This window comes from Notolabrus celidotus, chromosome 19, assembly GCF_009762535.1.
Source record: "Notolabrus celidotus isolate fNotCel1 chromosome 19, fNotCel1.pri, whole genome shotgun sequence".
Classification (NCBI taxonomy): Eukaryota; Metazoa; Chordata; class Actinopteri; order Labriformes; family Labridae; genus Notolabrus; species Notolabrus celidotus.
In genome coordinates this window covers 12641953-12663815 of record NC_048290.1, presented here as the reverse complement: position 1 = coordinate 12663815, position 21863 = coordinate 12641953, and the positions used below count along the sequence as shown (strand labels likewise).

The 21863-nt window shown below is 38.0% G+C and overlaps 2 protein-coding genes across 3 annotated transcripts in view; one reads left to right on the top strand and one right to left on the bottom strand.

Annotated features, from left to right (window-relative positions):
- The window catches only part of mtrex (Mtr4 exosome RNA helicase), a 32529-nt gene extending 30840 nt beyond the window's left edge, over positions 1–1689 (top strand). Inside the window, exon 27 of the mRNA XM_034709152.1 lies at positions 1094–1689. Within this exon, the coding sequence (XP_034565043.1) occupies positions 1094–1146 (53 nt within the window). The 3' untranslated portion in view covers positions 1147–1689. The remainder of the gene's footprint in view (positions 1–1093) is intronic.
- Positions 1400–21068, bottom strand: plpp1a (phospholipid phosphatase 1a). Of its 2 annotated transcripts, none has more exons than XM_034709155.1 (6): positions 20480–21068; positions 13507–13658; positions 10810–11090; positions 6398–6455; positions 2893–3069; positions 1400–2679 (listed from the first exon to the last, which is right to left on the bottom strand). In XM_034709155.1, the coding sequence occupies exons 1-6, from the start codon at positions 20535–20537 to the stop codon at positions 2563–2565; spliced, it is 843 nt and encodes a 280-aa protein (XP_034565046.1). In that variant the 5' UTR covers positions 20538–21068; the 3' UTR covers positions 1400–2562. The 2 variants fall into 2 exon arrangements, with proteins under 2 accessions (XP_034565046.1, XP_034565044.1); XM_034709153.1 differs by lacking the exon at positions 13507–13658 and adding an exon at positions 15625–15779 and having other exon boundaries at positions 20480–21067.
- Positions 21069–21863: the final 795 nt, after the last annotated feature.

The following is a 21863-nucleotide window of genomic DNA, read 5'->3' as shown; positions in this document are numbered from 1 at the left end:
GTTTTTGAAACCTCCTGCTACATCCAACCTACAAATGTAGCATTCAGTAGGTACTGCATACTGCGTTTGAAGGTAGTATGTAGTGCGATTGTTTTGTTGGAAAGCAGAAGTAAACAACGGCTAAGCTGTTAGCGAATCTGCTTCTTAAGCATCCACTTATGATTTCATAAGATAACTACTCCTGTTGTGTTGCGGGTCAAATTGACCCTTTTAAAAGTCTATTTTAGGCAATATATGCCTTCCAAACCAGCTAAATGCAGCATTAAAATCTGGGCAGCATGTGACAGAAGAGGAGTCGTGTCAATTCATCAACATCACTTCATAAAAATTTAAAATAAATATATAAAAAATTTTTTTTTCAAATAAACAAAAATCTACGTCATGTAAAACTATTTTATTTATACTCAGGGCTTTCCAATGTGGATTAAATTTTTTTAACATGAATTTAAATGAAAATGGAGTGAGTTATCCTCTTTCAACCATGATCTGTGAGAATTAAAAAACACCAACGGACTAAATATTGATTTAAATGGTTAGTAAAATTCGATTTAAAAAAAAACGTATATTGGGATTTTTTGGGTTCTGACACTTGGATAATTGAATATTACCCGGGTCAAATTGACCCAGGAACATTATTGCTGTTCCAGAGAAACGAAGATAACAGGAGGGTTAAGGAGTGGTTCATATGGAATTTTATACATTTTCACTGGACCTAAAAACTGAGTGCCCCCTCTGTCAGAAAAGCAACGAAAGCGGAACGTTAGCGCTGTGCATTGTGGGAAACAGTATGTGAAGGAGACTTGTCCGATGCATACTGACACATTTGCCCGAATCAGTACGACATTGGGGGAGTTTTGGCATACTGCATATTTCGCTGTTTTCCATATACTAAAGACTTCATGCTGAATTTTTGACAAATCAGTACGTAATGCTAGTGTACCGGGTGGTTTCAAAAACAGCTGATGTGATTTTTTCACTGTCATCATCTCTGAGGATATAAACTTTAGAAGAATGACTATTTACTGCAGTCATCTAAAAGGTACTGTTAACATTTTATTTTAAACTAACTCTTATCATTTTTATGTCTCTGCAGGAATAACGAAGATCAAGAGAGACATTGTGTTTGCTGCTAGTCTCTACCTATAGAGATCTCAGCTTTCTTACACGAAGGACTCTCGCTATGCCAGGATTAGGATTGGTTTATTTGTAATTTCTTAGTTGTGATTAACCCCCTGATTGATCTCTAACTCTCTAAATTGATTCATTTCTGAGGTCGTCAGTTTCTTCTTCACAAGACCTAAAGTGCGCTTTGTTAAGTCGTGTTGAGTCACATTATCTACAGTGTGCTAAATAAAAGTGTGCACATTTTTCCTGTTAGTGAATGCCTCTAAGAACACACTGAACATTCATTCTTTTATTGTTTCTGCATACATTAGGAAAAGTGGTGCATAATATGACATCATTTTCAAAATATGAGGCTGCAAGTAAACAAAAGAGGTCAGGCTTTAATTTAAATTGAAGGCTCATGATAGAATACATCACACATGTATGTTTCATTTGAGTTCATGTTAATGAGTGAAATGGCTTTCTTTTTCCTCTTTTCTTATCTTACACATTTGTAAATATTTGTAACTGTTTTTCAATAAAAGTCTGTATGGTGGTTTGTTCTTGCATACAGATGATATAAAAGCTCATAGTTATGTGTTCACTTGATGTTTATATTAGTTCTTGGATACACCAGGTGCTGATAGCAGCAGTAGCAGTCCAGGAAAGGCAACATGGGACTTAACTAACAGTTTAAAACTCTTCAACTTTCTAACCAAACATGATGAGAGTCGAGCTCTTTCTTTCTCGACACAGAGGTTAGATAGTTGGAGAATAAGGCGGCAGGGGCGACCTGGAGTCAGCAGCTCAGGATGTGATTAGCTTCAGGCTGCAGCACTTTCCAGCCTTCAGAAGCACATTCCTCTTTTAAATTAGCCCTTTTAATTAACACCACACATTAAGGCAGACTCAGACCTCCTCCTGGGTGCTTGACTTCAAACTGACCCTGAATCAGATCCTTGAGCACACTGACTCCAGGTCAAGAAATAGCACAAAGCAAGGTTACATTCACAGGTTTCCAACCGTCCTCTCTTCCTCCTAGAAGTGGTCAGACCCTTTAGTTGGCGCGTGCAGGCATGATTTCCCACTAGCTCAGTAGACACAAACATTAATAATTTGTTGGTTCCCGTCTTCTCAGAACGTCCAGCCTTGGAAATCGTGTCCATCTCAGTCCTTTAAAGCATATTTACAAGTCTTTGACAGGCAGTCTCCCCACTTTCAGCAGGGGAATTGGTAGATAAAGCAAATTTTCTAAAATTTGAAATCTTAACGGGGCTGAGGTGATTTTTTTTTTTTTTTGGTGGTGTGCAATCTTCTACGAGCTTCCTTCAGTCAAGTTTGCTGTAAATCCATGCAGGAGTATTGGGGGCAAATTTGCGTGAGATGAAAGGCTAGACTGCTGGAATCCTGGGTGTGCGTTTGGACAGAGCAGAGTTCATCTTCTATCCCTCCATTAGCTTAGTTTGGACTCTCAAAGTTTCCATTCGTCGAGGTCTCCTGTAGGGTCGTGTGTGGGATGTCGGCCTCCTGACGGGGAGCAACACGTGGCTTGAAAAAGTCAGACACGAAAAAGACCTGCAAGACAAAGAAAAGGATACAAACTTTGTGAGCTTGATGTTGGGTCTTTATTAATAATTTAACAGAGTACGGTCTAGACCTGCTCTGTTGTATGTAACAGCGTCTTGAGATAATGTTTGTTGTGATTTGCCCACTATACAACTAAAGATTGATTGATATTTCTAAAAAGTCAACTTATCTTTAATACAAATATTCTGACTCATCACTTACCACCAGGAGTGCCATGAGGGCACCCTGAAGGAGTCCAGCCAGCACGTCACTCCAGTGATGTTTGTAGTCAGACACTCTCGACAACCCGGTATACACTGTGGCAGCGATCAGGAAAAACTGGATTGTGGGTCTCAGCAGCCTTGCCCATTCAGCCTGGAGACGAGCCTGCAGGTAGAGCTGTGAAAAGAAAAGGGCATGGCACAGCGTTACTGTAGCTCCGGAACACATGCAGATCAATATTTCAGCAGGAGGCACTCCTCTTTGGTGACTGGCAGGAAAATGAGCTGAGGATGACTCAGTGCATTTCCATTACCACCAAAACCGGAGATAAATCTATCCTCACAGGAAAATGTTCATGACAAATCAAACATCCTTTTTTTTTTTATAGATCAAGTTAGAAGCTCTCCAGTTAACTTCTTCCAGTGTTCCTTAAAGCTGGAAAATAAATAAAGCGGTCTTGAAACAATCTCACTGAAAGAAGTAATGTCTACATTTATGGACCGTTTATTCTTTGGGATAGAATTTCTAGAATTTAATAAAATCATTTCCGCTTTTTGAACATTACAGCACTCCACCAGAATGAGCTGTCATTAAAAATCGTTGGCCAGCTGAGTGTCATGTTCACATGGGTCATAGACCAACATTTTGTTTGTACTCTAGGGTGCGTCTGTGTTGTTTTTATAATTGGGGACAAACAAGCTCTACCGCATTTTTGTTCACGTTTCCCTTCTTCACAAACATTTCCTGATGCACTTGGCTGTTCCTTTTTAAACAGCATCTCCACTATTTGCAGGTAGTTATGTAAAAGTCAGCTGCTGCTGCTTCTTTCACTCCATACAGAGGGAGAGAGAGCTTTCTTTTGGCACCAAGACTTTGTCCCCGAGTCTATTTATATCTGCTGGTATTGAATGAATCAGCATTATATAAAGTATATCAGGGTTGGGCTCTGAATAAACAGGGTACTCAAAAACCCTGTGACAAAACAGAACAGTGATTCTGATATAGATTAGGACATCTCAGTTTTATTTTTTATTTTGGTGAGACTTAGAGGGGACCGATTTACCTTGAAGTCTGTGAAAAATAAAGCTACAACCAGACAAGTTTTAATTTCATTTTATTATATTTTAGATTTTTGGGGCTTTTACACCTTTATTTTATAGAGGAGAGGACAGTGGATAGTGTAGGAAACTGGGAGAGAGTGGGGGAATGATATGCTGGGGAGAGGCATGAGGCTGGATTCAAACCTGGGCCACCAACTACATGAGTGCGCAACTTAACCATCAAGTCCAGCCAGACAACAGTTTGATCAATCAACCTTTTTGTTATAGTGCCAAATCACAACTAACGTTATCTCAAGACACTTTTACAAGCATAGCAGGTCTATACTGTACTCTACTCTTGCTGACAGGACTCGATCTTATCTCATCTTAAATCACCATGAGCATTGCACCTCGCAGTACTTAAGTAGTTACAGCGGCAAGGAAAAACTTCCTTTTAACAGGCAGAAACCTCGAGCAGAACCAGACTCATCTTAGACAGCCATCTGCCTAGACTGAGTTTACAACAAAGTTAATATGTGTAGAAAAGGCCCCAAAGTTATGTTAAATCCTGTTCGATTTCAGTTCTGTTTCAGTTATGTGGTAGGAGCTTACCCAGCTAGTGTTTGACTGTGAGTGAGGGATGCCATGCGGTGATGAGTAGCTGGTGCAGTGAGAGACAAGTGATAAAAGCTGGATGTGCGTGAATGAAAGAGTGAGTATTAATCTAAAAGGATAATTGTAATAGGAACGTTGATTTATTTGATGTTGCACTGTGAACAGTTATTGAGCCACCGTTTGGAGTGTAGATGTTCACCATGTGTTCATTGTGTAGATTTGCAGACATCTCTGGGTAAGCTATTGCGGTAGTATAAAGAAGTGTTTTTATGGCTTTACCTATTTAAGATATATTTGTTGTCCCTTTTCTTTGTAGAAAAACCACACACACACACCGAGTAAAACCCAAATCAACCAACTTACGACATTTCGTGTGCTTGAGAATTTGGCCTTAAGTGGTGTTCTGGCCGACACCCCTGTGTGAACCTGGTGAAAGTTCACAAACTAGTGTCCAGACGGAGTTATCAACATTATCTCCACTACATATGGTTTGATTGTTACATTTAGGGTTTTGCATAAACTTCAACGTTCAAGATAAAACATGTTTATTAGTGAGTCTTTCAAATATTTGTAGGTGGCCCTAGCCATTTCCACTATTATTAGTCTTCATGCCAAGCTAACATGGAAATGAGTGTTCAAAGTATACTTTGAGCAGATAGATGAGAATACTAACACTCATCTTATATCTATCAGGGTGGAAAAGTATACAGTTAGATGTCTTTTTTAAAAAAAGCCTGTAAAGGCTAGTTGATTCTCATATTACTGGTCTTTATGCTAAGCTAACACGAAACTGGGAGAAGTCCTCTATTCACATCAACTATTTTATTTTTAGCTGCTAGTTTTACAAGAAGAATATCAGTATAATATCTGTCCAAGGAGGGAACGTGAGAAGCTGAGAACGCCACAGAACAAAACAAAAAAACAAACAAACAACGACAACATCCGGAGAACCCAAAACTGAGCACAGTAAAGCTATTTCTCTCAAATCCGCCACTTTATGCTTTGCCAAACTAACCAGCTAAAATGTGTTGCCGCTGTAACTAGCTAACTTAAAACTACTGTGCAGAAATTGCATATCTTGTAGCTTATTTTCTTGTTTGCTTGTTATAGTTCATATAGGTATCAGTTTAATTACAGTCTGTTTCATTAACAGCTAAAACCTTCTTAGATCAGCTTTAAATGATGTCTGATTCATGTCATTGCTGGAGACAGTCTGCTGCTGTGAACGTTCCAGACTCCAGCTGCTACGGACATGCCGGACAACTACTACCACTATCCGTCTATTCACTATAATTGCTCTCTTTCTTCATCTCCCTCTATCCATCTCTCCAACCCCAACTCGGTCGAGGCAGATGGCTGTCTAACATGAGTCTAGCTCTGCTCGAGGTTTCTGCCTGTTATAAGGAAGTTTTTCCTTGCTGCTGTAACTAGCTAAATACTGCAAGGTGCAATCAATGCTCATGGTGGATTAAGATGAGGTAGGATCGAGTCCTGGTAGTAAGAGGGGACTGGATGTTATTCTGTCTTGATGTTAATAATTTAACAGAGTACAGTCTTGACCTGCTATGTTTGTAAAAGCATCTTGAGATAACGTTTGTTGCGAGTTTGCACTAAAAAAATAAAGATTGAAGATTGAGTCATAATTACTGGACAACACATTTTCCCTCAGAATATCACACCACTATTACGTTTGCAAATGTGACACCGCCTGATATCTAAAATGTATTTGTATTTACAGTTGTTTGAACACTCAAAATGTTTGCTTTTACAACCTTGTTTTAACTCCATTACCCAGTAACTATTGATTTTGACATGTAGACTAATATTATGTTACTTGGCTTGGTACTTACTGCCAGGAACAGCATGCAGTACATGGAGAAGGAGGAGTGGCCGGAGTAAAAGGAAAGCCTGAAAGAAAGACAAAAGCATAGTTCAACATGTTATGTGATTAATTCCTTGTCAGCAAAAAAACAAAACAAGTTAAACTTATAACACCGGGTTATCATGTTGAATTGTTTTGTTTAATCTGATGTCAAAACCATAAAAACACACACATTCACATCTTTGAAAACCTTTCTTTGTGGTGCAGTCAACGGTCAAGGACATAGTGAGGTTGAATTGTACAGGCTGTTAGACAGCAGCAGCTATAAAAGAAACAGGCCCTTCAGCCCCTCCTGCCATGGTTACTTCCTGTTTAAAATAACAGTGCTATGTTTAATACTGTTGTCTGGAGCACATCCACAGGAAACACAAATACACACACTGATTATTTATACTGTCACCATGTTTATTTAGGTTACACTTGTGGAAGGGCTGGGGACTTCATAGAGTAAATACGAGGGAGAGGTGATAAGATGTGTATCTCAAATGTTGAATCAGTGAAAATAACCTGGTTACTGTAAGTTATACAAGAGTAAAGTCGTTATGCCATAATAGATTAGATTGATTTACAAGTCTATCATTCATTTCTAACATGTTTAGCCATGATAGCTCTGGAAATAAAGCTGCGAGTTTGGTCTGGACAGAAATGTCTCTGACATTGGATTGAGGCTGCAACATTTGGTGTAGATTCATGGTCCCAGGAGGATGAGATGACCTCAAGTTTAGAATCAGGAGAAGGTAAAAGTCTGATGAAATACCAGACCATAATTTTGATGGCACAAAAAAATTGTTTGCTTTGCGTCAAACTCCCTGTAAAGTTAATTATATTCCCTCCAGCCTTGGGTGGAGCGCTGGATCTAGCACTAATTAGCAAATTCTAGCATGCTAACAAAGACAGGTAACTTGGCAACACTGTATATGCAAAACATTAGAAGTTAAGCATTGCTTTTGTGACCATGTTAGCACTCTGTTAATAATTAGCTAAGTTTACCTCTGTCTCACAGAGCTGTTATAGTGGTTGTAAAGTCTTACAAAGTACGTAAGAAAACCTTTTACAACATGGGACACAAAAGGGGGAAGATGTTCCCTGTAGTTGAGGTCTGAAACTTATTTCCTCTACATTTTTGTGTTGTTCTTTGTATTTCTTAGTCTCAATTAAATGAGGCATCTCTCAAATTTTAGATAATGACAACCCAAGTTTTTATTCAGCTTACAGCAGATGGCTATCTACCATGAGTCTGGTCCTGCTCAAGGTTTCTGCCTGTTAAAAGGAAGTTTTTCCTTGCCGCTGTAACTAGCTAACTTAAAACTACCGTGCAGAAATTGCATATCTTGTAGCTTATTTTCTTGTTTGCTTGTTATAGTTCATATAGGTATCAGTTTAATTACAGTCTGTTTCATTAACAGCTAAAACCTTCTTAAATCAGCTTTAAATGATGTCTGATTCATGTCATTGCTGGAGACAGTCTGCTGCTGTGAACGTTCCAGACTCCAGCTGCTACAGACATGCCGGACTACTACTACTACTATCCGTCTATTCACTATAATTGCTCTCTTTCTTCATCTCCCTCTATCCATCTCTCCAACCCCAACTCGGTCGAGGCAGATGGCTGTCTAACATGAGTCTAGCTCTGCTTGAGGTTTCTGCCTGTTATAAGGAAGTTTTTCCTTGCTGCTGTAACTAGCTAAATACTGCAAGGTGCAATGCTCATGGTGGATTAAGATGAGGTAGGATCGAGTCCTGGTAGTAAGAGGGGACTTGATCGTATCCTGTCTTGATGTTTGGTCTTTGTAATAATTTAACATAGAGTATAGTCTAGACTTGCTATGTTTGTAAAAGCATCTTGAGATAATGTTTGTTGTGATTTGGTGCAATAAAAATAAATATTGATATATAATAAATGTTTTAACTTTGCTTTTATTTTAGAGATACATTAAGGGCTACTTGTTTAGTAGTGGTTTGTCACATTCTCTGTTGCACCACATTAATAATTCATTCTGGTTAGACCTTGTGAGGCCTCCACTCATCCTACATTAATGGCATCCAAGTGTTGGAAGTTTAACTTATGCTTTACAACTACCACCATACAAGGAGCAAATATTTAATTTTGACCAACACTTGAGTAGTATCTTAGCTTTTATGATGCAAACAAACAGACTGACTGCTCTGATAGTAGGCCTCCTGTCTTGCATGAGTTGGCCATGGAGGAATCATGTTACAGTAAAATGATCCAGCACAGGCTTCCCTGCTGTGCCCTTTCCTCTCCTGCTGCGCTTATTAAGTATATCGCTGACAAGCAGGCCACAGTGAATATATGTTATGCCTTGATGTTTGTCTGAAAAAATCTGGGAATCTGCCATAAAATTAAGAATCAGAACTAGGGTTTATGCTGTTTGTTTATATATACATATACAAGACCTTTGTTTCTGTGATTTTGGTGCACACCAGTAAACATAGTAATAGAATAAAACATGGGAACAAAGTGAACTGAAAATGTTCTACTTTCAAAAACTTAATGCAAGATGCAATAAATTGGAACATTAAATTAAAATGAACATATTGTATCAATTTGTTAAAGGAGAAGAGCTTTATATTTTATACAGATGTGTGCACAATATTGGAGGAGTGTGCAAAACTTGACTTTATGAATGACATGAAATCAAATCAACAGGTTTGATTTAATCTTTGCCTCAGCTAGTTCAGATGGCAGAGTAGTATCAAGTCTCCAGGAATTATCAAGAACCATGCGCCACACCCGGGTAGATTTTCAGTAGATAACTCAGGGGGGTGATCGGACACATTTCCACTCCGATTTTAGACTTAAATGCGAAGACTTGAACCTCAAAGAATAACAACCTTTAGGTAACTGAGTAGAACAGATGGGACAGTTCCTTTTGGCTCATAATGAACTGTTCTTAACAGGGATAAAATCTGCACAGCTGATGTCACTATTCAGGCCTCTGCTTCTATTATTACCTCTATTCCCACTAGCTGTTCCTACACCAGAATGAAAAGTGGATATCCTCTCCTCCCTCTGTACTTCCCTCTGCTTGGTGCCGATAACGCACACAGACCCTTAATCAAAACAAGCTTTACATTCCTGCGATGTTACTCAACCTCTGCTGTTGCGTGCTGCCAATGCATTCTGCTAAAAAAAACACAGCCTCATGTCATCCATGTGAGGCCGGATACTCACTACAGATGAAATATTGCACAACTTTATTTGGGCATGGCCATGCTTTTACAGCAACAATTACACAACCATCAAAATCTGTTCTTAAGAACATTCTACGTTTGTACTCACACAAGGATGTGAGTACAAACGAGGATGTGACCACGCAATGGAAAGCACAAAAGTCGAAGGTTTGCCTCTTAGACTTTGTTGTAATCTCATGAGCGACAAAAACCAAACCTGCAACGCTTACATTTTAAAGGTGACACATCATGCAAAATCGACTTTTTTAATGGTTCTCTACCTGAAATATGTTTCCCTGGCATGTCTAAAAAAAACCTGAAAATGAGAAAAATCCATTCTGCCCCTGTTCTGATTTCTCCACCTTTCTGTAAATGTGTGCTGAAACGAGCCGTTTCAGTTTTCAGTGTTTTTCATACGTCACAACACCATCCGGTCTGTAACGGAAGTCAGAGCTCGGAGCTTGTTCAGCCCATAGACTGTATAAAATACAACTCAACCCCTCCTCCTAGGCTGTCTTAATAAACACAAAGGTCGGTTTTACTCCCCACGTCTGCAGATTTGAAGATCTAGTGGATGATTTTTATTTTTCATGGAAAAGTGCTAGTGCTAGTTAGCATAGCCACATAGCTACATGTTCTTAGGTGTGTACCAAGACACACGTCGACATACTGACAAATAAAACAACAAGACACACTAAATCTGTGACCAATGGTTCAGAAAGGTCCTGCTGCAGGCGCCTCTCCGTCAGGATCAGATTCTTGATCAAATTCAGAGGGTTGAAGTAACGCGGGTCTGTGAGCAGCCGTGTATATTCAGCCAACATGTAAACATTAGATCAACGTGCTGGAGAGCCGAGGGCACATCCACTTCCTGAGGGGGCGTGGTCAGAGAGCTCATTCTCATTTAAAGGCACAGACACAGAAAACAGTCTGTTCTGAGCAGGGCTGAAAAAGAGGGGTTTACAGGCATGCCAAAAGTGTTTTTTGAACATAAACTTCAAAGACATGTTTTGGGGACCTCTTAGACGAATATATTTTGATGAAAAAGAGCACAATATGTCACCTTTAAATAAGGAGCTAGTTTTGGTATCAAACATCTACAACTGTGAGCCAGTTTATTTCTTCACACCATCAATAAATCCACTCATTTTTTTCCCCAACAAGCGTTAAAACAAGCAAACCCACCTGCCCTCGTTGGCCATGGTGGCGTCTCCGGTGCAGGTGAATTCTTCAATGTAAGCCCCTGATGAACAGTTGATCTTCTTCCAATCAGGTTGGCACACGTCCAGGAAGTGCGGCCTGAGCCGGCCAATAGAATACTTGGCTATGTCGGTCAGAGACTGGCTCATCGCGGCACCAAACAAAAAGGTACCAACAGCTTTGTAAACAGAGGCCACATAGCTGCCGAATGAGGACTTGGACTTGAGGCGCTTTAGATAAACTGAAAGACACTCGCCAAAGATCATCTGCAAAGAGGAGGACAGTATAGAGAGTTAGAGGTTTGTACAGACAACAGCAGGCCCAGAAATACTTCCAAGAATACTGAGCTCAACCAAGTTAATTTAAAGACCTTTGATACACACATATTTACTTCCTTGTTTAGACTTTGATAAGAGAGTGTATACCACTATCATGGTGTTACACTGAGTAGCAACTACCACCAGCAGCTTGTTAGCAAAGCTTAGCGGCAAAAGTGAAAACTGTGGGAAGCAGCAAGCCTGGCTTCAGTAGAGCCAGCTAGCCTGGCTAGCCTGTAAGCTAGGCTAACAAAGTCAAAGATTGTAGCTTCAGAGAGTGCTAGGGGTATTTTTGTTTTCAGCCATTAGAATGATGGTTGTTTGCTGTTTCCACATGTTTTCGGTCACCTCCCAGGTTAAGCTTATTATCTCCTGGCTACTTCAGAGTATGATTGATTTTCTAATTACATTTTTGCAAGAACATCATGGTTTGTTTTTTTTTATGTTTATCTTAAACCAAAATGTCAAACTGTCTTGTAAACACCCTCCCAACAAAAATCAAGATGAAGTAGATAATGTATGAGGTATAGCAACAGGATGATGTCCACTTCAGAAAAAATAACATTAGGAGCGGGAATCACAGGTTAATTCAAGATACGCTACAATAACGATAACGATAACAATGACAATAACAATAACGATACGATACGCTACGATAATGATACGATGGACAATTAGTGTCAATGTCATTAGCCACACAAGGTATCATGACTAGTGAAGAATATAATGTATGAGGTATAGCAACAGGATGATGTCCACTTCAAAAAAATTAAAGCTGGGGTTGGTTGTCAGATTTAGATATACTTTTTGTTATACTGGTTAAAATGATCTTTAAGTCCCGATGGCAATCAATACATAATGTGTTCTTTAAAAAGAGTAAAAAAAAGCTGCTATCTACAGCCGGAGTAAACCTGGGAAAACACCAACCAATCCCTGCCATCAGGAGCCAAAATATGAAACCAATCAAATTCTATCCTGCCGTTCTGCCCGCCTCCTGCGCGTACATTTCATGTTTGTTTGTGTTTTTAACTTTCACTATGATAATGTTTTGGTGTTTTCTTACCGCTGAGTGAGACATGAGTTGATGTAGTGCAAAACACAAACGATGTGCTGAGGACCGGTTTTGAATCAGTCACATGGTCGTGAATCAGTGGCGCTCGTACATGTGATCAGGGGCGTCGTTTTGCAGGAGCTCCGACGGGAGGTTAGACGGAGTCCGGAGGAAATGCTTCATTCAAATTCATGCTAATTTTCCATGACTGCCAACCCTAGCTTTATCATTAGGGGCCAGAATCACAGAATAAATCAAGATACACTGCGATATGCTACAATACAATAGACAATTAGTGTCAATGTCATTAGCCATCGCAAGGCATCATGAACTTTTGATACGGTAAGAGAGACTCAAGGGGAACATTTTTTTATTTCCACATTATTCCTCAATTAAAATATTGATTGATGTATTGCTGTATCAACCAAGACGGGATGACAGTATAAGTCTGCATGGAAAATCTGTTCCGCCTCTGATAACATATAGAAAATGGCTTGATTTAAAATTATTAAATAAACGCCTGTGTTGTCTTTTAGTGGAACATTATAATCATACACGCGTTCGTGCCAACATACTGTGCGGGATGTGTCAAAAGAATGACTCATAAATTCCTCTTGTTAGGTGTGTTGTGGTTAAGATGCATCTGAGTGAGTGTTTCACAACCCTGCTTGCAGATAAGGCCTAGAGGGTCCAACAAGAAGAGCTGACTGCTCTGTTATCTTCAAAAGCTTTTAAAACTGGGGAACATATGTCTGTTAGCAGTGTAAAGGTGTGTTTTAAGAGGTTTTTTGCCTAAACCAAAATAAAGGTTGATTGTGTCGCTCTTGTGGGCTCAGTAAGTGCTATAACATTTTTTTCAATTCCATTCAGCATCGACTGACATTGTTTACTACTGAGCTGCTCTCAAAGAGTTTCACATCTGCTGGATTTAGCGTCTCTCTGTAGCAGCTGGAGATGAATCTAGGGCAGGTCCATTTCAAAATAAAAGTCTGCCTTGAGCCACCTTGCCACTTTATTTTGGAATTTTCCTTTCTTAGAGGCTTTGGGAAAAATGCAACTACCAAACTGACGTAGATTAGCAACATGAAAGCACACAAACATTACAGAAGAAAAGTGTTAAGCCTGGGTTAAATTAAAAGATGGAGAGAAATAAGTTATTAAGTCAGATATGGGAAGTAGAAAAGTGAACAGTTTGCAGTAAATGACTGTTCGCTAATGGGTTAAATTAAAAGATGGAAAGAAAGAAATAAGTTATGTTACATAAGGGAAGTCGAAAAGAGAACCATTAGCAGCAAACGAGACAGGTGCACTTACAGTGAGTATTGTGACGGGAATCATAACACCTCCTAACAACTGATGAGATATGGTATCTTCTTTATACGGGTACTTGATCGAATCATCATTACAGAAAAAGCCTCGGCGGTAAGGATTGTGCAGCGCTGTGAGTATTACAAAGGGCAGTCCAACTGGCAGAGAAGCAATGAGAGAAAAAATAAACAGGTTACAAGATCATGTCTTCCCATGATGCAACGCTGTGTCCCTGTTTTGAGAAAAGCAGGAGACGGCGGCCGTGTTGCATCCTCTGAAAAGGCGATGGAGGCGGCGGCAACCTTCACCAGCTTTCAGGGAAAGAATTTGTGTGGAAATGTTAATGGTTAAAAGTGCAGGCATGGCATCAAAACAGATAAATGCTAACAGAGAGTGGATGTTAATATTAATAAAGAAACGTTAAACTCAAAAGCACAGAGAGGACATTCTGAGCAGGTTAATGAGCCGCACTGAAATGTGAAACTTCCATGCTTTCACTCAGGTTGTGTGTTTAGAATGTCTTCAGTTCCTGCAAATTCGCTTCTCACAGACCGAAACCCACATCAAGCTGCTGCTCTATCCAGTGGTCTCATATGTGTGACTGAAACGCACATTTCTGATTCACACTATGTGAAGAGACACGGAAATGGTTGACCTTTATTTTTTTGTCTGCCATTCTTTACCACTTACTAAATTCCCCTCATCCTCCTTTGGCAGCAATCAGTGATGACAAGTGTTGATTCAGACTACAATAGCTTTAAAGAGTGAGAGAAAGTGTTACAGATTCACATAAAAGATCACAGACAGAGTTGAAAGAGAAAAAAGAGTGATACCACTTAGGAGGAACAAACGACGGACACATAGGTGAAACTCTAGGCCTTTGTCGACCATCTCCACCACCACTACCCCCATCACCCATAAACAAAAAAACGCTCTGATCCAGGAGCATTCCAGCTATTTTAAGGAACAGACAGACACAGCACGCAGCCTGAACATGTGCTGTGATAATTACCAACAGAGAGAGAAAGCTCAGCCCATAGTAAGCTACAGACATTTTGGAGCAAGCAATAACAAACTGCTGCTCCACTTGAACCATGGTGCATAAACTAAAAGTGCATTAAATTGGGGAGGTTTCAGTGCGCAAGATTTGACATTTACTTTGGCTGCTTCTATTTTGTATTGTATTGTTATTTGAAGTGGACATCCTCCTAGGCCTTTAGCTTTTTATTCACAACACTCAGAGTTGATGCTAGTGAACAAAAAGCCTCCCGCTGGTTCTATCTGGTTTCAATTGCAGGTGCATGTGCTATAGAACAGCTACTGAATAATTCAAGCTTCTGTATCATCAAACAGGAAGCTAGCCTTTCTGAATACATATCCTACATCAAGCTGGAGATGAATGTTTTAACATAATTGACTCTTTAACCCTCCTATTATGTTGCGGGTCAAATTGACCCTTTTTGAAGTCTTTAGGCAATATATGCCTTCCAAACCAGCTAAACGCAGCATAAAAATCTGGGCATCATGTGACAGAAGAGGTGTCGTGTTAATTTATCAACATCACTTCATAAAAATAAACAAAAATTCAAGTTGTTAAATAAAATAAACAAAAATCTATGTCATGTAAAACTATTCTACTTAACTTTTAACATTAATTTTAATGAAAAACGAGAGAGTTATCCTCATTGAACCATGATCTGTGAGAATTAAAGAACACCAACGGACTAAATCTTGATCTAAATGGTTGGTAATGGAGTTAAAAATTAGATTTAAAAAAGGGGGACCAGGATTTTTGGGATTTCTGACACTTTTGGATAATTGAATATGCTCCGGGTCAAATTAACCCAGGAACATTATTGCTGTTTCAGAGAAACAAACATAACAGGAGGGTTAAGTCAGCTATACTGGTAACTGCCTTAAAAAAAATACACAGGTGTAGCCAATAAACATTAAATAAAGTAAACTTTCTCTGTGGGTGTGCCAGTTCAGCAGCGCGTGTATGAAGTGTTAGGCTCTGGCACATCTTGGAATATATTCAAGTTATTGGCTACACCTGCAGCTGTTGACAAGTTAATATATCTTCCATGGAGAGTTAAGGTTAATGTTGGTGGACCTCCTACTTACGCAGCTAATGGGCAGGCTGAAGCCCACAGTGTACAGCACTGTGGAGGTGACTGTGCTGTGGTGGAAAGGGTACTTGATGCTTTCGTCGTTACAGAAAAAGCCCCTCTGATAGGGGCGGATCTTACCCAGGTTAAAGGCCGCAAGAGGCAGACCTCCTGTGAATGAAGAGATTCAGAGGAAAAGGGTCACAGGTTAAAAAACATCAATGGCAGAGAGTGAAGGTGCTGAAAGAAAATGTTGAGGTCATCAAATCTGTTGTCTCTCAGATAGAGTGAATGACAATCTGCAGATAAATCAAATTAAAATTGTTGTGACAGAAAAGAGAGACCCCAACATTTCTAGCAGTTTAAGGAGAAGACTTTTTTTTGCTTGGTTTTTAATTCTCAATTTCAATGATAAGACCAAAACCAACATTATTGATCCAAAACACTCAGCCCTGAGTCCTTGGTCTATACCAACCAAGCACATTTTAAAAGAAGTTTTTTATGTCTAAATAAAAGATAAATAAATTCCTTTGAGTCTTATATCAACGTTTCTCAAAAAATAGGAGCAATATTGTGAGTTCAAACAGCTAGAATTTACAATTTTGGGATACAATGGAAGTCAATGGAAGATATAAATTGGCTCCATTGACAATACTTGCTAAAATGATCAATTCAATGTAAACTTGTGTTCCTTTTTGTGATATTTGTAGAGTAAGAGCCTACAAGAGTGGAAGTCTACGGTACATATAAATCCGCTTTGTAGGCACTTCACTGTGGAACACAAATGGAAGTCAATGGTAAATGTAAATGTGATACATAGACAGCACCTTATTCATTATTGATAACAGTCTTTTCCTGGCATATTTTTTTTGTTATAGAAAAGGCAAAATGAAAGCACTGTGGTCAAACTGTGGGTATCCTTCCAATAGTTTTAGTACAAAGATGGAGGTCAATAACACATATTGACAACCAATAAAGATGGTACTTTAATTGATCATTTTGGTCTTTTCATAACATTATCCGATTATGGTACTGTAGCTGGTGTTTGGGTCATTGACATGATGTGCATATTTTTGTGTCCGAATCCATTATTTTCTTCTGAAATAATTTGTTATTTTTAAGACATACATCAATTGATTCTATAAAACCTGCTTATTTTAAATTAAATTTCAGTACATTCAAATATTGAGATTTATTTTATTTTTAAGTATCTCAAACCCTGAAAATGTCAGGTGGCGCAACCGTACTCATGGACCTTTTATTTTGAAAGTAAGTAGTTATCATGGACTTCAACATATGAAATCATTCAGAGGACCCTACTAATTGTCATGGCTGAGTTAAAAGGTTTGTAGATGTCTCTTAAATAATAATAGAAAAGCTTTTATCAACTTATAGGTGGATGGTAACACTTTCCATGTCAGGTGGTACAACCAACCTAAAACTATGTATATTTTAAACCTGGCCAATAGAATGCAAAAATCCTAACATATTGTAAATAAAAAATAGACTCACAAAATATAAAATGTGTAAAGCACTGTATCCACTCTAAAGGGATACTTCCTAAAACTTTCAGTTAGAATTAATGATAGGTAAGTACATATATTTTGACAAATATCTGGTTGCGCCACCTGACATTTTTTGGGTGTTCAAGTTAAGATAAGGGTAAAAAATATATATATATATATTGAAACACTAAAAAAAAGGAATGTTTTCAAACAAGCCTTGTTTGAACAGATTATTCCAGACACAAAAATATGGATTGCAACCATTCTGGAAATACTTAAAAAAAAAGAACTTTTTTGAGGCTTATTTGTCAACGACCAATTTACAGTTTATCTGTTTTCCATAGTTCTGACAACAATGACTTCAATGGAAGTTAATGGCAAATATTTATCACGCACAAAGTTGTTATTGGATTAAGTCATTTTAAATTTTGGGCTTTCTCTGACATTTGTCATGTACTTTATAGTCCTGTAGTCAATTAAGGATATATGTTTTTTAAGGTTTAAGAAAATAACGGAAGTCAATAACACATATCAGTTCATTGTTAATTTAGGTGTTTTCCTTTGATTTATCCATTGTAGTACAGTTTATACTGCTGTAATCACACTCTCTAAACACACACAGGCAATATTTGTTTTAAGATGAACTCATTGTTGATTTTGGTCTTTTAATTTCATGTGAACACTTTAAGAAACATACAAATAGAAGCCAGACATATCCTTTGACACAGAGCCTCAGAAAATGTGCATTACTAAGCTCAACACCATGTATCGCATAACATAAGAGAGACACTCAAGTGCAGTGACCTGAGGACAGCAGATCATGCTAATAGATTTTGACAGTTTAAAGTCTGTTTGTCAAGCTGCTGTCACTTCTCCAGTTGATTTAGCCTTTTGTAAGACGGACAAAGATTAATTTGTTCATCCATTCAAACAGAACATAAGGGTGTGTTATCGAACTGTAATGCACATTACAAACTTAAGACATCGTATGCAGCAACACCTTCACCCACAATATCTTTTAAATCAGCTTTTCCTTTTTTTTTTCTTGCCTTTGCAGCCATCAGCTGTATCATCTAATATTGAATGGCTGAAACAGTTGGAAACACCAGAAAGTGGGGACACAATCACACACAAGCTAACAGGCTGAACGAGGCCATCACTTTCTAACCAACGGCAGAGTGAGGGTGACTTTCTAAAGCAATGTTAAACTTTAACTTGTTCTCATCCATATAACTGCACTAATGAGAAACGAACATACACAGACAGACATGTGGAAACTTCAACATAAATACATAACTTTTCTACAGACTCAATATCAGTTTCATATCAAATTTCCTTATAAAAGAAACAACGATAAGCTGTTTGTTTGCACACCATGCACTTTATAATGTCCATTAGATTCCTCTCATTAATTAACCTAGCATTGTGCACTTCAGGTCACATGCAGCCTCGCAAGACTTTTAAAAACAACCTCAGGGTGGACGCCTGGTTATAATCGAATAGTCAGGATTGGCAGGATAATCAAGTTAGCTTTTGCATCATGCATCCAAATTACAGTCATGCTGCTTTTTTGTCTTGTGCTGTGCTTTAAGGCACTCACACGTTATCCCCCTCTAGCAGAGACATCGAATGTGTCTCTAAAGATATCTTAAGGGCATACTTAACATTGGCATGTAGTAAAATGATAGTACATGAAAATGCGTATCAAGCTGTAGGCTTTGAAAAGGAGCCAAGACTCGATGAGTCATCATTAAGGCACCAATCACTCGTAATCAGAATTTAAAGGCACAGTAATGTTATTATATAGGGAAATTATTATTATTGCTCTTTATAGTAGCATTATTACTATTATTAGCATTATTAGTCTTACTTTTAATTTATTATTTTGTATTATCTGTGTTTGGAGTAGGGGGTGACAGTACATATATGTGTCTGAAAATCTGCTTTGTACAAAAAGTAAGCCTTGAATATTTTTATTTTGTTCTGAGAATGATAAAATAAGAAAAACATATGTATAAAAAAAAATTAAATGAGAAATGAGAAAAAAAATTAAAAGCATGAGACTTTTGCATTTTAAAAACTGAAAACCTACATTAGTTTATATATTTAAATAAAAAAGGTTTTATTTTTTAAAGAGTTTCAATTTTCAAAAGACTTCATGTTTAACATTCAGTGTAATGATTTCAGATCAGAAAACCTTCAAGTTATGTTGTATGACTCATGCTTGATTTCAACAAATGAAATAAAGTGTCAAAGGAAACCTAAAGTTTGAGTTTTGAGAGAACACAGCAGTCAATGATAGGTAAGAGAGTTGCAACAGTAATGTGATATAAAAGGGACACATGATATATAGGCTAGTGAATGGGAATAATCATCATAATACCCAGTGACCCAGCACTTGGTACTTTGGTCATTATTGTGGTGATGTTAAGTGTTGATGATGATAATAGAAGGGTCTTAAATGGTCTGGTTGCTTCATTGTAAATGTTCCTTATTTTTATTTAAAGCTGCTGTGAGGAACTTTGATTTATATCAATTTTGGCCCCCCATTGTGGACAAAGTGATACCTCTTATCTCTTGTTCTGTAAATGCAAAAGTAGTGTTTTCAACAAAAACCTCACCCTGCTGTCTTTTAAAAGCTAGATGTATCACTCAATGTGATTATTTGCCATGAAAACAGCTGAAAAAAGGTTTTCTAAAGCCAAATGTCAATCATGTGGTCTGACACCTACCCCCTCTGAGTGGTTTAAGACATTAAAAATGACAACAGAGAAGGTATCAGTGTTGTTGTTTATGGTTTTGTTTGCTTTTGAAGGTCATAAAGAGGCACCAGTGTTGGTATCAGTCTGTTTCTCAGCTGGTGAAAAACTCCTCATAGTGCCTTTAAATTAAAAAAAAAAAAAAATTCTTGTCCAGATCTTTGCTTGTGTTGTTCTTTGGATAAAAGCGTCTGCTAAATGACATTGTAACATTATAATAACGCCTGATGTGCATTATCACATAATAATGAACACAGCCTGGATGACTGAAAAGGCTGATTTGCATGTGGCTCCAGATAGTTTTTAATTCTTATTCTTAATTTCATTGAGAAAAAAAACACCACAACTTGATACAGACGTCACAAATGACACTTCATATACCTTTCACTAGTGTTAACCTCACAGGTTAGATTAAAAAGTGTGTTATCGATAGTAAACCTCACTCGTGGGCTACTCAACATTCACCACTCCCTTCACGTGATGGCAAGCTGGTAAATATCCGAACAGTAGGATTATATCAAGTCACAAATCGGCTTATAGTAATAAAAATAGCACAAACAAACAGCTCACAGCAGTCAGTGAATACATTGGATATTTAAATACATACCTAGAACCAGGCAGACTATGTCGAGCAGCACAAAGGGGATTCCTCTAGCTTCGAACATGTTTGCTCTTGTGTGTCTCCGTGTCGAGTCACTGGCTTGTGGTAGTGTCCTCCTCTCCTGTAATAAACACCGGGGGGGATGCTCCTCCTTGGGACGTCGCTGCTGCTGCTGCAGCTGCTGTTGCAGTTATTTCCGATGTCGTGAGATCAGAACAACGCTACAGCACACCATATATACAAAGTAACTAAAACGTCGACGCCCTCGTAAGGAACACACAGACTGCCCAGGCCGCACGAGAACACAGCCTATCATAAGAAGATACAATGCGGGGTCGGGACGCTGCTGCTGTTCTTGTTGTTGCTGTAGGTGGTTGGCGGTGGACTGCAGCAGAGCCGATTGCTCCACTTGTCCGTCATGGCTGGTCTTAAAGGAAGTTAATAACACGAACGTTCAGTCGCGCGGTCATTTGGACGGACACCTGTCTCGTGCCGATGCGTGGTGCAGAAGCTGTTTAGATAGACCCGGAAAACCCCCAAGGGTGACCAAACAGCGTTTGGCCTGGTGGGGGTGATGCCTTCAAGAACCAGCTGAGGTATCGGAAACTTGGAACTCGACCTCATTTGAAAAGAGAAAAGTGCGTATGTATAAAAAAAGTGATAAATTCCGCAGATTGATAAAGCCCTACAAAAAGTTAAACGTCAGAGATAATAATAATAATAATAATAATAATAATAATAATAATAATAATAATAATAATAATAATAATAATATAAAGTATGAAATGAAAAATGAAAGAAAAAAAGAAAAGAAAACGTTTAAAAATAAAAATAAAAATAATTAAAAATAGAAAATAATAATAATAATAATAATAATAATAATAATAATAATAATAATAATAATAATAATAACGTATGAAATGAAAAATGAAAGAAGAAAAAGAAAATGAAAACATGTTTAAAAATACAAATAAAAAAATAATTAAAAATAGAAAATAATAATTATAATAATGATAATAATAATAATAATAATAATAATAATAATAATAATAATAATAATAATAAAGATAATAATAAAATGGAAAAATACATATTTTAGGCTGCAGCAAGGTAGCTGCTTTTTGTTTTTTAATGTTATTTTTGAGACTTTGGTAACATTTTTGATGAAAAAAATCGTGCCAGTAGCAGGTTGAATTGAATTGAATTTGTCGGACAGGCAATTGGTTTCTTATTTTCTCAGTGTACTTGTTTATTTTACAGGTAACTCCTGTTTACCTGGAAAGCAAAGAAAATCTGAGGCACTGTATGCTAAAATTATGGATTGAAGACGTGATGATCTGAATCCATTAAAATTGACTTTCCTCAGTCCAAAGTAGGCGACAATTAATTA

What these genes read in the sequence shown, in the direction of transcription:
- plpp1a (XM_034709153.1), bottom strand. Translation starts at nt 20,537, where the DNA reads ATGTTCGAAGCTAGAGGAATCCCCTTTGTGCTGCTCGACATAGTCTGC. An exon ending in CATAGTCTGCCTGGTTCTAG is followed by an intron (nt 15,780 to 20,479) that starts GTATGTATTTAA and finishes CTTCATTCACAG; the next exon opens with GAGGTCTGCCTCTTGCGGCC. An exon ending in TCAGCCTGCCCATTAGCTGC is followed by an intron (nt 11,091 to 15,624) that starts GTAAGTAGGAGG and finishes TCCTCTTTGCAG; the next exon opens with ATGATCTTTGGCGAGTGTCT.